This window comes from Tursiops truncatus, chromosome 12 (genome assembly GCF_011762595.2).
Source record: "Tursiops truncatus isolate mTurTru1 chromosome 12, mTurTru1.mat.Y, whole genome shotgun sequence".
Lineage (NCBI taxonomy): Eukaryota > Metazoa > Chordata > Mammalia > Artiodactyla > Delphinidae > Tursiops > Tursiops truncatus.
In genome coordinates, this window is record NC_047045.1 from 47764383 (window position 1) to 47781436 (window position 17054).

Consider the following 17054-nt stretch of genomic DNA (forward strand, 5'->3'; position numbering starts at 1 on the left):
CTGTGAGGCTGGCTCAGTAATTATTTAGAACTGAGTTCTAAGAGGAGTGACACTTCCATGTTACAATACTAAACTTTTGAGGGTGTAAAGGGAGAAAGGAGGTTCTGAGGATCAATTGAGATAAACACTCTGACAGCTACAAAGTTCTAGATAAATTTATGGTGATGTTAGATTGTGACTCTCAGCCAAATTCCTCTTCTTTGTTGTAAATAGTTTTTGTTTTTTTTTCTTCACGGTGACAAGCAGTTGTCCTTGAAAATCATACACATTCTCACAATTTATGAGATGGGATAATTATTATTAAGCCTCTTCCCTTTATGCAAAAATTAGACTAAAAGAAAATCAATGTTTTTAAAGAGACTTAAGACAAAGATGACCACTTTTAAAATACAGTATTTAGAGGCTCCAAGGAGAAGGTATTTAGAATTTTTTTTCTGTAGTAGTCCAAGAGAATTAGAAGAGAAGCGGTCATTTAAACACTGCAATTAAAGTGTCTAGGTTTTCCTTACCTGGTTTCATCTTTCTACTATGAAACTTAAATGCACTATAAAGAGACCATCCCAAAGAAGGTTAATCAAAAAGTAGGGTTTCCCAAGCACAAGCAAGTTTTGTCCCTTATAGACTTCTTCCTGTACCAACGCACCAAGAAAATTTAAAAATTAGTTTTCTCCACAAAGCACCTCCAAGCTCCCTACCCTCTCTGCACTGCTTCAAGGTCGGGGAAAACTTCAATTACAGAAGCGGGTCCTCCCACCAGAATGGAAGAAGGAATGAATTAGTACTTATTCCTTTAAATTCACTCAACTCTCACAGTTACCTCCCTATCGCACCTACCGTTCTGCAGGTTGGAGCAGAACATTCAGCCCCTCCCCCCACCACCCGAGGCCGCTCCACTTCTGTGTAAAGACACCAGCTGCAGAAACAACTACTTGAACCCTGCTCTCCATAATCACAAGCACCTGAGAACTAAAATATGGTAGTATTTGATAAATTAGGTCTCCTATCTTTCAACTGCTTGAATAGATAAATCACAAATAAATCTGGTTAAATTGCTCTTTTCTGATTTGTAATTCACACATCATAATGATACTTCTGTTTGGTTATGCAATTTAAATATATATAATCAAGATGATAAGAACTATGTCCAAAACAAGAGTAAAGAAGGCACATGCGATGTGTTAAGGGTTCTCCTGTGAATGTAGCACATTAGGTTATGTGTATGTTTTGGAGCTGCACTCAGATTTGTGAGGTTCCTAGGTAAGTGATTTCCTTATCCTTTCATAGAATATATTCCTTTAATCTTTGTTACTTTTTTATTAGTAATTGTAACGATTAGCAATTTTAAGTTTTTACTCTAGGGAAATTTTACAATTTTCAATGGAATTACTTTGTTTCAGAAAATTCTGGCAATCGGAAAAAAATTGGATGATAGAATTTATGAAAAATTCTACAGATAATTGGTTTCCCAGTTAAAATGAGCTGTAGAAAATTACCATGGAATAGAAAACATTTCCAGATCAAGAAATTTAAACATTTACATGTTACGTTAGGGGGTACACACCATTTTTCTTTTATGTAATATTATTGTAAAATGTTTTCCTTAAAATGATTAATAAACCCTGACATTCAATTTAATTAAAAAAAATAAGCACATCTATTTTATAAACCTAAATACATACCAACCACTACCAAAGCTTTATAAATGACTTTAGTTACACCTTCTCATTTTATAGATGTAGAAACCGAGAAGAAACATATATATGGCAAACAGGTTCATGAAAAGGTGCTCAACATCACTAATCATCAGGGAAATTCAAATCAAAATCACAATGAGATATCACCTCACACCTATCAGAATGGCTATTATCAAAAAGACAAGAAATATCAAGTGTTGACAAGAATGTAGAGAAAAAAGAAACCTGTACACGTTGGTGGGAATGTAAACTGGTGCAGCCACTATGGAAAACAGTATGGAGGTTCCTCAAAAATTAGAAAGAGAACTACCATATGATCTAGCAATTCCACTTCTGGGTATCCATCTGAAGAAAGTGAAAACACAAACTCGAAAAAATATATATGCACCCCTATGTTCATTTCAGCTTTACTGACAATAGCCAAGACATGGAAGCAACCTAATTATCCATCAGTAGATGAATGAATAAAGAAAATGTGCCATATCTGTGTCTGTGTGTGTGTGTGTGTGTGTGTGTGTGTATGGAATACTACAATAAACAATGGAAAGTTATTCATCCATAAAAAGGAAATCTTGCCATTTGTGACAACATGGATGGACCCTGAAGGCATTATGCTAAGTGAAATCAGTCAGACAGAGAAAGACAATTATGTTTTTAAAACAAGCAAACAAAAAATCACAATCATATATACAGAGAACAGATTGGTGGCTGCCAGAGGCTTGGGCTGGAGGGTGGGTAAATGGATGAAGGAGATCAAAAGGTACAAACTTTGTTATAAAATAAAAAAGTCACAGGGATACAATGTACAGCATAGTGATTATAGTGAATAATGCTGTACTGTATATCTGAAAGTTGCTAAGAGTAGATCTTAAAAGTTCTTATTACAAGGAAAAAAATTTTGTAACTACGTATGGTGATGGATGTTAACTAGAGTTACTGTGATGATCATTTTAAAATATATACATATACTGAATCATTATGTTATATACCTGAAGCTAATATGTTATATGTCAATTATATCTCAATTCAGGAAAAAAAAAAAAAGGAAAGAAAGAAAAACTCAGGCCCAGAGATACTAAGTATTAAGTGACAGGTAGAGAATCATCCAGACTCTGAATCTGATACAACAAAATCCAAGCCTTCATACACCCAAGTTAATGTTCTTTCTATTATACCATGCCAGCTCCTTTGTTTCTGTTTCAAGTATTGAAACAGAATTGAGTATTTTTTGCTTTGTTTATGTTTATGCCCATTTAAAAAAATGAGAAGGAAAATAAAGGCCAAGGCAGGTAAAGGTTTAAAGTTTTCCGTGTTACTCCAAAATAAGCCCCTCAAATATTTGGAGTTCCGTGTTACTCCAAAATAAGCCCCTCAAATATTTGGAGTCTCAAATATTTTTTAAGCTTTGTTTACCAATGCAATACTTTTAGAGTTTATAACATTTATGCTTATTATCCTGTAGGGGAAAGGAAAAGCAAAACAACCTGTGCCTATGGACACACTGTCATATGCTTACTTCAAGTGCGCTGGTACTCATAACATCCACTGGAGGGAAGCAAACACTAGATTTTGAGCCTTACCTGCACTGGTGTTTCAGTTTCATGTCGAAACCCTTCAATCTGCTGCTGCTGCCAAGGAGCTATACTGTGAGAGTCCTCTGTAGTTCTACCTTCCAAAGGGTTTGTCCGCAACTGCTCAGTAAGCCACATCTGCGTCCTCACAGAAGGCTGAATGGGAACTCCACCTACTGCTTGTTGACCAAGCATTAAATATTTCGGCGGTTCAAAAGCCTCTGAGCTTGTCATAACGGGCTTGCTTTCAGGTAAGGCACTATATGTCATGTCTAAGGCCTGTCTCCTAGGAATGGAGGAAGAAGCTCTAAAGTCCTCTTTGCTGCAGCTCTCAAATTTATATTTGTTGTCCAGAGTTGATGGTCGTTTTTTATTTATTTCCTTGTCCTCTAGCTTAAGCATCTCCATACTGTCATGTAAACAGCTAGGTCCAATTGTCCTTAGTTGTGATGTTAAAGCCTTGTCTCTCCCTGTCTTTTCTAAACCTCTCCTTGACTCTTCTGTGTGCACAATGCCACCCTGGCTGCAGTTACCTGGGACAGTGAGTTTGGATAAAGATGACCATTTCCGGAGAGGCCGGAAGTCCTTCATGTCTAGTGAAGAGTCCTGCTCTCCCCTACTGTGGTTTCCCAATGTTTGCATAAGGCTTATACTCCATTTTGAGCCATCTGATGTCAATGATTCCCTATGTTTGGAAACTGAAGTGCTGGAGTTAGATGGCATGACATGGGCAGTAGGAAGAGTAACCAACGATCGACTAGGCTTAAAAGATAATGTGCCACTTGAAGTTGAATGATCTGGAAAGAAAAAAGAATGCCAAATTAGTTGTAATTAACAGAAAAAAAAAAAAGAAGCAAAATGTAAAACGCCAAAACAAAAATCTGAACATGGTTTCCCAGCACAGGTTTTTCAGAGGCACTTTCATCAAAATGAGGGGCTTATTATTGTTACTATTATTACTCCTTTAAGTTTATCTGAAACAAATCAAACATACTTTCAAATATCATTTTCTAAAAACGGATACATAACAAAATATATGCTCATCTGCCATCTACTTACAGATGAAAAATGACTGGGAAACAGGTTTATATTCATGCTATTTAATCTAAGTATTGTGCCTTAAAAGAAAAATCCATCTCTGCATTGAAAGGTCTTATTCATGATCTATCACTGAAGCCTCAGACACAACTTTATTAAAAAATCGTATCTCTTAGTGTCTTTCCTCAACTGTGGAAATAGTGGCCCAATATGAACATTTTAGCACCTCTCAAACTACAATTCAAATTAGAATATGGGTAAAGGTGCTCCTGCAATAATGGAAAATAATCAGAAAGTGTTCTAGCAATATATTTGCAGATACAGAGTAGTTCCTACACTCCCAATCTCCCTTAATGGCATCATCAATAATATATTTCCCAAGCTAGAACACTTGGAGTCTACTTTGATTCCTATCTTTCTCTGCACATTTACTAAATCCCCATGTTGTACATTTATTTGTTTATTTATTTATTTATGGCTGTGTTGGGTTTTCGTTTCTGTGCGCGGGCTTTCTCTAGTTGTGGCGAGCGGGGGCTACTCTTCATCGTGGTGCGCGGCTTCTCACTGTCGCGGCCTCTCTTGTTGCAGAGCACAGGCTCTAGACGCGCAGGCTCAGTAGTTGTGCCTCAAGGGCTTAGTTGCTCCATGGCATGTGGGATCCTCCCAGACCAGGGCTCGAACCCGTGTCCTGTGCATTGGCAGGCAAATTCCCAACCACTGCACCACCAGGGAAGCCCACGTTGTACATTTTTACTTCCAAAATGATTACATAGTTACTGCTGTAGGTCAGGCCTTCACATAATACTACCCTACACATAGGAACAGCTGTAGTAGGCTCTACGGAAGCCCAAAGGATAAATAAGGGCCTCTATACTCAATGGACTTACTATCAAGTACCAAATTAAAATCAAAGATTATCATTTTTATCACATGATATCTAGAAAGGGGATAGCGATTTGAAATGTAGGGGGAGAGGAGGTGGGTGGTGAAAGGCAACTTTTACAGTTTTTTCTGTATCTTTCCATGTTGTTTGACTCATAACAGAATATATTTAAATATTAGTTGTGAGCTTTGATACTGTTTTGAAGAAATAAAGTAATAGAAAAAGAAATGTTGAGAAAGTCATAAGAAAATTCAGATGAGAAAGACCCAGGCAAACTAATTAAAAAATGGAATTCCAATAGGTCTTTGCACAGAATTTATTCACCTGGAGATGAAAGGGGAAAAACATTATAGATGAAAGAATACAAGAAAAAGTAATATAGTAGACATTTACCATGTAACAGTTTCCCATCAGCTTCTGCAGAACCTTTTCATACTCAAGAAAATTCCCACATTACAAGCCCAACCTCCCAAAATAAATTTTAGACCTTAAATTCCCAACATACCCTGCAACTATGATACAGACATTCAGAAGGACCTGCACAAGATTTGTTTGGAAGTGAGTCACATGAGAAAACAGGCTCAGTGTGGAGCTACCACGTTTGGCAACAGCAGAGGCATTAGCCCCCAACAATGACAGCAGCAGAGGTGGCCAAACCAAGTTCTGGCCCAGAAGTGGCAGCAGTTGGGCAGCAATGGTGGTTTCCTCCAGTGGGGCTGGAGGGTGCCAGTTCTCAGAGGTGACTGAGGTATATTACCTGGAAGCTTAACCATAAGCCTGGCTCTCCAGCCCTCCTCAAAAATTCTGAGTTAACCAAATGCCCTTAAATAAATTCCTCATCTGCTCAATCATCCAGTCAGCTTCTTCTACTGATTCAGAACACTAACTGATCCAAGTATGAAGCCAGGAGAATATGGCCTCAAAAGAAGAAAAACAAATTATCCCATTTATCTGCAGTATGCAGTAAGTATCAAGAAAAGCTGCTCAAGATAATTCTTGAAAGGTAAATGTAAAGCAGAGCTGTGCAAATCTTCAAACACCCTGCTACAGAAACAGCCTACCCTTCATTCGGCAAGAAATGTGACCTACCAAAAGTTTCCAAACAAAGGAGCAAGTGACATGACCAAAACTGTACTTAGGATGATTATTCCAGTAACTGCTGAGGACAAATTAAAGCAAAATGGTTGGCAGCAGGAAGATTAATGGATTATTATGGTAATCAGTAGAAGAAGGAAATAGAGAGGAATATGCTACTGAAGGTCAGTTCTAAATAGAAACAGGATAAATGACCCCCAAATTCTATGGAATATTGGTATTAATACATTACAGCACTATATCTACATCTATATATGTGTTTGTGTTACTATTCCTAAAGGAATATTTGTATTAAAATCATCATAGCCTCTCAAAAATATCTTCAATTCTTTAAAAAACAAAAAATGAGTTTTATATCAAATTTAAAATTTTCAGACTTTTACATTTTTAAAAAGCTGTAAGTAAAGATGGTGTAAAGGCTAAGTGTAATATTTTTGAAATCAGCATTTTTAGATTCAAATCCTGGCTCTACCACTTAGTAGTTGCATGTTCAAACAAGTTACTTAACCTTCTTGCATCAGTTACCTCATCCATAAAGTAAAGAGGACAACAGTGAAGATTAAATGAAATAATACATGTAAAGGACTCAGAAGAATTCCAGGCAAAATAAAGACTATTACCAGACACAAAGAAGGATACTACATGATGATCAAGGGAAAAAAAAATTGATTGATCAAGGGATCAATCCGAGAAGAACATATTACAATTGTAAATACTTATGCACCCAACATAGGAGCACTTCAATACATAAGGCAAAAATGCTAACAGCCATAAAAGGGGAAATCAATAGTAACAAAATCATAGTAGGGAACTTTAACACCCCACTTTCACCAATGGACAGATCATCCAAAATGAAAATAAAAAGGAAACACAAGCTGTAAATGACACATTAGACAAAATGGACTTAATTGATATTTATAGGACATTCCATCCAAAAACAAAAGAATACACATTTTTCTCAAGTGCTCATAGAACATTCTCCAGGGCAGATCATATCTTGGGTCACAAATAAAGCCTTGGTAAATTTAAGAAAATTGAAATTGTATCAAGTATCTTTTCCGACCACAATGCTATGAGACTAGATATCAATTACAGGAAAAACTCTGTAAAAAATACAAACACATGGAGGCTAAACAATACACTACTAAATAACCAAGAGATCACTGAAGAAATCAAAGAGGAAATCAAAAAATACCTAGAAACAAATGACAATGAAATCACGAAGACCCAAAACCTATGGGATGCAGCAAAAGCAGTTCTAAGAAGGAAGTTTATAGCAATACAATCCTACCTCAAGAAACAAGGAAAATCTCAAATAAACAACCTAACTGTACACCTAAAGCAATTAGAGAAAGAAGAACCAAAAAACCCCCCAAAGTTAGCAGAAGGAAAGAAATCATAAAGACCAGTTCAAAAATAAATGTAAACCATTAGCCAGATTCATCAAGAAAAAAAGGGAGAAGACTCAAATCAATAGAATTAGAAATGAAAAAGAAGAAGTAACAACTGACACTGGAGAAATACAAAGGATCATGAAAGATTATTACAAGCAACTATATGCCAATAAAATGGACAACTTGGAAGAAATGGACAAATTCTTAGAAAAGCACAACCATCCAAGACTGAACCAGGAAGAAACAGAGACTATAAACACACTAATCATAAGTACTGAAATTGAAACTGTGATTAAAAATCTTCCAACAAACAAAAGCTCAGGAGCAGATGGATTGACAGATGAATTCTATCAAACTTTTAGAGAAGAGCTAACACCTATCAGTCTCAAACGCTTCCAAAATATAGCAGAGGGAGGAATACTCCCAAACTCATTCTACGAGGCCACCATCATCCTGATACCAAAACAGACAAAGATGTCACAAAAAAAGAAAACTACAGGCCAATATCACTGATGACATACATGCAAAAATCCTCAACAAAATACTAGCAAACAGAATCCAACAGCACATTAAAAGGATCATACACCATGTTCAAGTGGGGTTTATCCCAACAATGCAAGGATTCTTCAACATACGCAAATCAATCAATGTGATACACCATATTAACAAACTGAAGAAGAAAAACCATATGATCATCTCAATAGATGCAGAGAAAGCTTGCGACAAAATTCAATACCCACTTATGATAAAAACCCTCCAGAAAGTAGGCACAGAGGGATCTTACCTCAACATGATAAAGGCCATATATGACAAACCCACAGCCAGCATCGTCCTCAATGGTGAAAAACTGAAACTATTTCCACTAAGACCAGGAACAAGATAAGGTTGTCCACTCTCACCACTATTATTCAACATAGTTTTCGAAGTTTTAGCCATAGCAATCAGAGAAGAAAAAGAAATAAAAAGAATCCAAATCGGAAAAGAAGTAAAACTGTCACTATTTGCAGACGACATGATACTATACATAGAGAATCCCAAAGATGCTACCAGAAAACTACTAGAGTTAATCAATGAATTTGGTAAAGCAGCAGGATACAAAATTAATGCACAGAAATCTCTTGTATTTCTATACGCTAATGATTAAAAACCTGAAAGAGAATTTAAGGAAACACTCCAATTTACCATTGCAACAAAAAGAATAAAATACCTAGGAATAAACCTACCTAAGGAGACAAAAGACCTGTATGCAGAAAACTATAAGACACTGATGAAAGAAATTAAAGATGATACAAACAGCTGGAGAGATATACCACGTTCTTGGATTGGAAGAATCAATATTGTGAAAATGACTATACTACCCAAAGCAATCTACAGATTCAGTGCAATTCCTATCAAACTACCAATGGCATTTTTCACAAAGCTAGAACAAAAAATTTCACAATCTGCATGGAAACACAAAAGACCCCGAATAGCCAAAGCAATCTTGAGACAGAAAAATGGAGCTGGAGGAATCAGGCTCCCTGACTTCAGACTATACTACAAAGCTACAGTCATCAAGACAGTATGGTACTGGCACAAAAAGAGAAGTACAGATCAATGGAACAGGTCAGAAAGCCCAGAGATAAACCCATGCACATACGCTCACCTTATCTTTGATAAAGGAGGCAAGAATATGCAATGAGGAAAAGACAGCCTCTTCAATAATTGGTGCTGGGAAAACTGGACAGCTACATGTAAAAGAATGAAATTAGAACACTTCCTAACACCAAACACTAAAATAAACTCAAAATGGATTAAAGACCTAAATGTAAGGCCAGACACCATAAAACTCTTAGAGGAAAACAAAGGAAGAATACTCTATGACATAAATCACAGCAAGATCCTTTTTGACCCACTTCCTAGAGAGATGGAAATAAAAACAAAAATAAACAAATGGGACCCAATGAAACTTAAAAGCTTTGGCACAGCAAAAGAAAACATAAATAAGATGAAAAGACAACCCTCAGAATGGGAGAAAATATTTGCAAACGAAGCTACTGACAAAGGATTAATCTCCAAAATATACAAGAAGCTCATGCAGCTCAATATCAAAAAAACAAACAACCTAATCCAAAAATGGGCCGAAGACCTAAATCGACATTTCTCCAAAGAAGATATACAGATTGCCAACAAACACAGGAAAGGATGCTCAACATCAGTAATCACTAGAGAAATGCAAATCAAAACTGTAATGAGATATCATCTCACACCAGTCAGAATGGCCATCATCAAAAAATCTGGAAACAATAAATGCTGGAGAGGGTGTGGAGAAAAGGGAACACTCTTGCACTGCTGGTGGGAATGTGAATTGGTACAGCCGCTATGGAGAACAGTATGGAGGTCCCTTACAAAACTACAAATAGAACTACCATATGACCCAGCAATCCCACTACTGGGCATATACCCTGAGAAAACCATAATTCAAAAAGATTAATGTACCACAATGTTCACTGCAGCTCTATTTACAATAGCCAGGACATGGAAGCCACCTAAGTGTCCATCGACAGATGAATGGATAAAGAAAATGTGGCACATATACACAACGGAATATTAGCCATAAAAAGAAATGAAACTGAGTTATTTGTAGTGAGGTGGATGGACATAGAGACTGTCATACAGAGTGAAGTAAGTCAGAAAGTGAAAAACAAATACTGTATGCTAACACATATATATGGAATCTAAAAAAAAAAAAAGGTTCTGAAGAACCTAAGGGCAGGACAGGAATAGAGATGCTGACGTAGAGAATGGACTTAAGGACACAGGGAGGGGGAAGGGTAAGCTGGGACGAAGTGACAGAGTGGCGTGGACATATAAACACGAACAAATGTAAGACAGAGAGCTAGTGGGAAGCAGCTGTACAGCACAGGGAGATCAGCTCGATGCATTGTTACCACCTAGAAGGGTGGGATAGAGAGGGTGGGAGGGAGACGCAAGGGGGAGGGGATATCGGGATATACATACACGCACAGCTGATTCACTTTTTTATAAAGCAGAAACTAACATACCACTGTAAAGCATATACTCCAATAAAGATGTAAAAAAAAAAGAAATAGCTAAACTAAGTGATATTTTCAATATAACAGGCAAAAGGCTAAATATCCATACTGTACAAAGAACTCCAAAAAAATCCCCAAAACAAAACCCTAACAACCTAATTTTAAAGTAGGCAAAAGAAATCCATAAGCAAACCACAAAACAAAAAGCAAATAAAGAATACATGTTTAGGGCTTCCCTGGTGGTGCAGTGGTTGATAGTCCGCCTGCCGATGCAGGGGACACGGGCTCGTGCCCCGGTCCGGGAAGATCCCACATGCCGCGGAGCGGCTGGGCCCATGAGCCATCACTGCTGAGCCTGCGCCTCCAGAGCCTGTGCTCCGCAACGGGAGAGGCCACAACAGTGAGAGGCCCACATACCGCAAAAAAAAAAAAAAAAGCATACATGTTTAATGGAGGCAGCCGAGGTGTCCGTCGACAGATGAATGGATAAAGAAGATATGGTACATATGTACAATGGTATACTACTCAGCCACAAGAAATAATGAAATCATGCCACTTGCAGCAACATGGATGGACCTACAGATTATCATATTAAGCGAACTAAGTCAGAAAGAGAAAGACGAATATCCTATGATATCACTTGTATGTGGAATCTAAAATATGATACAAATGAACTTATCTACAAAACAGAAACAGACTTGCAGACTGTGGTTGCCAAGCAGGGTGGGGAGTAGCGGGTGGGAGAGGGATGAACTGGGAGTTGGGGATTAGCAGATGCAAACTAGTATATATAGAATGGATAAACAAGGTCCTATTGTACAGCACAGGGAACTATATTCAATATCCTGTGATAAACTGTAATGGAAAAGAATATGAAAAAGAATGTATAAATGTATAACTGAATAACTTTTCTGTAGAGCAGAAATTAACACAATATTGTAAATCAACTATACCTCAATAAAATAAATTTTTTAAAAAAGTTTGTTTTTCAAAAAAGATATTTCAACTCACTAAATAGAAGTACATTCCCTATCATATTCATAAAATTATTAAAGGCTGCTAATATCCTACGATGGTAAGAACATAAATTGTTATAGCCTTTGGAAGAAGAGGGGCAATCTGTCTGTATACATCAATATTTAAAATATGCAAACACATAAGTAAATATATGTATACATGTGCATATGTGTATGTAAATACATATATATTCATGGGCACAGAAATGATCTAGAGGAATATACCACAAATTTAATAAACAAAGGTAGAAAGAGGAGAAAAGGAGAAAGATGCTTTCACATTTTACTTTACACAACATCTTATTTTAATTACCATTTGGCCAAACTTCTGCAAAGGTGTTTTATTCTGTGACCTCAGAGAGTTTGAAATATCTCATAGAACACTGTTACTAAAGTGTGAATTATGTATCAGGTGACTGTCTCACTTTCTATGTCACAGCTGAAACTTCTGAGACCAGAGATCACCAGTCCTGGGTGCTACTTTTATCTGATAACAGGCTAACTTCCTGTCTACCTTGGTAGCTCAGTATTTCCCAACTGCAGAGAAAATCAACAATTGGTGATAAAAACCAATTCCACATCAGACTAGTATTTACTCCTACAAATCTGAAAGCTACTGATAATATATGCTGTTCATAGAACATTACATTGAGAATAGAATTTACTCCAAAAGTCACTTATACCTGAAGTTCTCAAACTTTAAAATACAACAAACTTAGCTGGTATCTGGAGCCCTACTCCGAGAGATTCTCTTTCAGTTAGAGTAGAGAGGGTCCAGGAAACATCACTTTTTAATAAGTGATTCTGCTGTTCTATTCACCACATCATTCCACCTAGGACTGATTCCAGTTCTGAAGCCTTCAAGTTTAAATATCTTAAGTTCAACCATCACCAGTATCCGAGTTTCACTGTAAAAACTGATTTACTGTGACATTCAGAATTCATTACTGTGAAAACTAAGGATTAAAATTCAGTCTACCCACATACATATGCACATACATACACATGCACGTATACACCATGAATTAATGAATAAAGTATTAAATATTTGACAGTTTAAGTATCTGAAAAGAAGGACCATTCTATCTAAGAAATGAATCAAAACATAATTTATTTTGCCTAACAAAACACAATCAATTGGAGGTAGATGCAATGTGATTCCTAATGTGCTTTCTTATACTACCTAATTGTAGCCACAAATCCCAAATGCAAGCTATTATGATGGCATCCAGCCCATATCTAAGTTAGAACAAGTGAAATCTAAAACCAGCAGAAGGCCGTCCTTTTAAAAACCAGAGGACATGGGACTTCCTGGGTGGTGCAGTAGTTAAGAATCTGCCTGCCAATGCAGGGGACATGGGTTTGAGCCCTAGTCCAGGAAGATGCCGCAGAGCAACTAAACCCGAGAGCCACAACTACTGAGCCTGCGCTCTAGAGCCCACGAGCCACAACTACTGAAGTCTGCACGCCTAAAGCCTGTGCTCCACAACAAGAGAAGCTACCACAATGAGACAACGAACAGTAGCCCCGCTCACCTCAACTAGAGAAAGCCCACGCACAGCGATGAAGACCCAATGCGGCCTAAATAAATAAATAAATTTATTTTTAAAAATTAAAAAAAAAACACAAAAAACCAGAGGACAGGGTTTATAGAGAGCACAGAAGAGCTAACGGTTTCAGACATAGGCCTAAATCATAGGCCTAAATGTAACAGCTAAAACTATAAAACTCTTAGAAGAAACAATAGGTGTAAATCTTCATGATCTTAAGTCAGGAAGTGATTTCTTAGATACAACACCAAAAGCCCAAGCAACAAAAGAAAATAAACTGGACTTCAATAAAATTTAAAAATTTTTTGCTGCATCAAGAGAGTAAAAGGACAGCCCAAAGAAAGGGAGAAAATTTTTGCAATTACACAACTGATAGGGACTTTCATCTAGATTATATAAGAAACACAACTCAATAATAAAAACACAAATAATCCAATTTAAAAATGGATGTGAAATTTGAGTAGTCATTTCTCCGAAGAAGATATACAGATGGTCCTATTAAAGCATACAAAAAGGACATTTTTGTTTGTCATTTTTAGGGAAATGCAAATCAAAACCACAATGAGACATCACTTCACACCCATTAGGATGGCTATCATCCGAATGACAGATAGTAAGTAAGTGTCAAGTGTCTGGCAAGGATGTGGAGAAACTGGAACCCTCATATAATGCTGATGGGAATGTAAAATGGTGCCGCTGCTTAGGAAACAGTGTGGCAGTTCCTCAAAAGGTTAAACACAGTTACCATATGATCCAGCAATTCCACTCCTAAGTATACACCCAAGAGAAATGGAAACATATTCACAGAAGCATTATTCTTAACAGCCAAAAAGTCAGAATAATGCGATGTCCATCAAGTGATCAATGGATAAATGAAAAGTGGTACAATGGAATATTATCTTTTATTATGGTAATAAAAAGAAATGAAGTACTGATACATGCTACAACATGATGAGTCTTGAAAACATTATGCTAAGTGAAAGTCAGTCACAAAGGACGATATATTAGACGATTCCATTTATATGAAATGTCCAGAAAAAAGAAATTTATACAGATTAGTGGTTGCTTAGGGATGGGAGGGAAGATGGGGAGTGACAGCTAACAGACTTCTTTTGGGGAGGAGGGGGGCAGGCTAAAAAATGTTCTAAACTTAGACTGTGGTAATAGTTGAACAATTCTGAGAATATATTAAAAAGCATTAAATTGTATACTTTAAATGGGTGAATTGTATAGTATATGAATTATAGCTCATAAGAGATAGTGTGTATAACTTCTAATAAACTAGAAGGAAAATGTCATGAAGAAAAAGTGAAACAAAGAAAGCAAGAAGGAAAATACTTGAGAAAAGCAGACTATAAAGTATACAATATGATTTAAAATGCATCAAAGTTTAACAATCACAGTAAATGAATATCCACTCAAAAGACAAGAATTGTCCACATAATTTTTTTAATCTAGCTAAAGCTAAATGTTTACAGAAGATACACCTAAAATATGAAGTCCTATTTTGGCATTATGGTATCTGCATAGAGACTGAGAATGATTACATAAAAGAATTACACAGAAATAACTATCAAGAACATTAGGAAAAGTGTATGTCAGGTATCAAGATTATGAAAAGCATAGTTCCATGAACTGCTTGCTTTTATTCATTATATCTTAAGGATAGAGAGAAGCTTCTGTTTCCCTACTGCCAAACCTATGACCTATTCTTTTAGCAACTGCACTTGATAGCAATAGTACACAATTCTGTGCAAATCTTGGTTCTCACTTTGTTATTGTCTAATCATTATTACCGATCACCTTTTTTTCTTGAATATTTTATTTTTTTCTCAATTGTATTTTGTGAAGTCACTTCAAATCCTATTGAAGCAGAAAACGAGTGAGAAGTTCTAAAATTACTTGTTTAAAATAATTACAGAAGTCTACACTGTTCACAAATTAGTTCTCAAGCTCTTTTTGTACACTGTCTCTTAGCAACCATTCACAACAAACTAAGAAACTTCATTCTCTAAGTTTATATAAAACAAGATGAAAAGCTGGTTTTTAAAAAAGGGGGGCATTTCTGATCTCCAACCAGACTACTGGCAACTTAATTAAAGGACAATCTGAAGTACAGTTTAAAGAGGTCAACAATTCAAAGCAAAACTAGTTTTAGGGACTTCCCTGGTGGTGCAGTGGTTAAGAATCCGCCTGCCAATGCAGGGGACACAGGTTTGATCCCTGGTCTGGGAATATCCCACGTGCCACGGAGCAACTAAGCCCGTGCGCCACAACTACTGAGCCTGTGCTCTAGAGCCCATGAGCCACAACTACTGATCCCACATGCCACAGCTGCTGAAGCTCATGCACCTAGAGCCCGTGTTCCACAACAAGAGAAGCCATCTCAATGAGAAGCCTGTGCACCACAACGAAGAGTGGCCCCCACTCACCACACCTAGAGAAAGCCTGCAAGTAGCAACAGAGACCAAACGCAGCCAAAAAATATAAATAAATTTATTTTTTTTAAAAAAACTAATTTTAAAAGCTGGTCAGTAAAAAAGCTCCTTTTCGTATTTACACAAAAATTTTAGTTATTTTTTTCTTGAATGGCTTTTGAAATTTCATTCAACTGTACCATTTTCTAGATATCTCCTACTAGTCTCAATTTAGATTAAGTCTCATCAGGCAGTTTACTTGCAAAGAGCTAAAAGTGTTATTTCTCTCCTATAAAAATGGTTATAAATCAAATTGTAATGATCTCAAATTATGGGATGTGATTTTCAAAAATTCAAATTTTCTCAGGAAGAAAAACTGTAATTTACGACAGAACTGACAAGAAATTATCATTTGGTCCTCTAACCACTTGCATGTCTGGGGAAATGTGAAGTCATTAACCTCTTCCCTAAACCCATGGCTGTGCGACTGAAGGGCTTTTCCAGGTCAGAAGTACATGGGTTCATCACAGTTCTCAAAAATGGACTAAATTCAGCTCAGCTTGATCAGGTTCATATTCTACCAGGCCAAGAAGCAAAATGATATGAAAAAATGAGTGAATGAATAGACAAATGGATGGATGAACAACAATGAAGGTAAAAATGAGGGTCATAAAGATACAAAATATACCTCCAACAAACAATTTTAATTTCTGCAAATTTACTACAGCTGTAATGTTCTTATATGCCATGTTTAAATTGAAATATTTTAAGCAGTAAGGTAAGATTAACAAGAAAATTAAGTAGAGATGGGGAGCAAAGGAAAAGGGTTATTTGGTTTGCAAAAGAATATAAATCATAATTGTTTTGAATACTGCCTTGAACTTATTTGATTTCACAAGCAAAAAAGTATTCTGTGTATAACCCTTCACCTCTTTCCATATGCAAATGAAGAACTAAGTCCATAAAGGTTAAATTACTTGACCAAGTACAGATCTTAAAAGAGAATCCTGGTCTCCTGTTTCTCAGCCTAGTATTACCTATACTATCCTACACTGCACCTCTCAGTTCTTCCTCTCTAGTTTCTCCCTTCAAGAACAGATATCTAACAGTGCGGTTAAGCGCAGGGCTTTAGAGTTAGACTTGAAGAATCTCAGCTCCACCACATGAACCACTGTATAAACCCAGATGTTATTAATGTCCTCTAAGTTTATTTTTCATCAGTAAAGAGAAAATAATTATATTTGACCTCATTATATTTGATTCTATAGTGAAAAAATTTTTTAATCATGTATAGAAGTATAAAACCTCACACTGAAAAAAATCTATGGTACATACTCTTATTAACGTTAAGGTCAACAGAC

At 36.5% G+C, this 17054-nt stretch overlaps 1 protein-coding gene across 2 annotated transcripts in view; it reads right to left on the reverse strand.

Moving 5' to 3' along the window:
• Positions 1 to 17054, reverse strand: part of CEP85L (centrosomal protein 85 like) — a 156334-nt gene that overhangs the window by 95507 nt on the left and 43773 nt on the right. For both annotated transcript variants that reach the window (XM_073789531.1, XM_019929643.3), the window contains exon 3: positions 3275 to 4062. In XM_073789531.1, coding sequence (XP_073645632.1) covers positions 3275 to 4062 — 788 coding nt within the window. The remainder of the gene's footprint in view (positions 1 to 3274; positions 4063 to 17054) is intronic.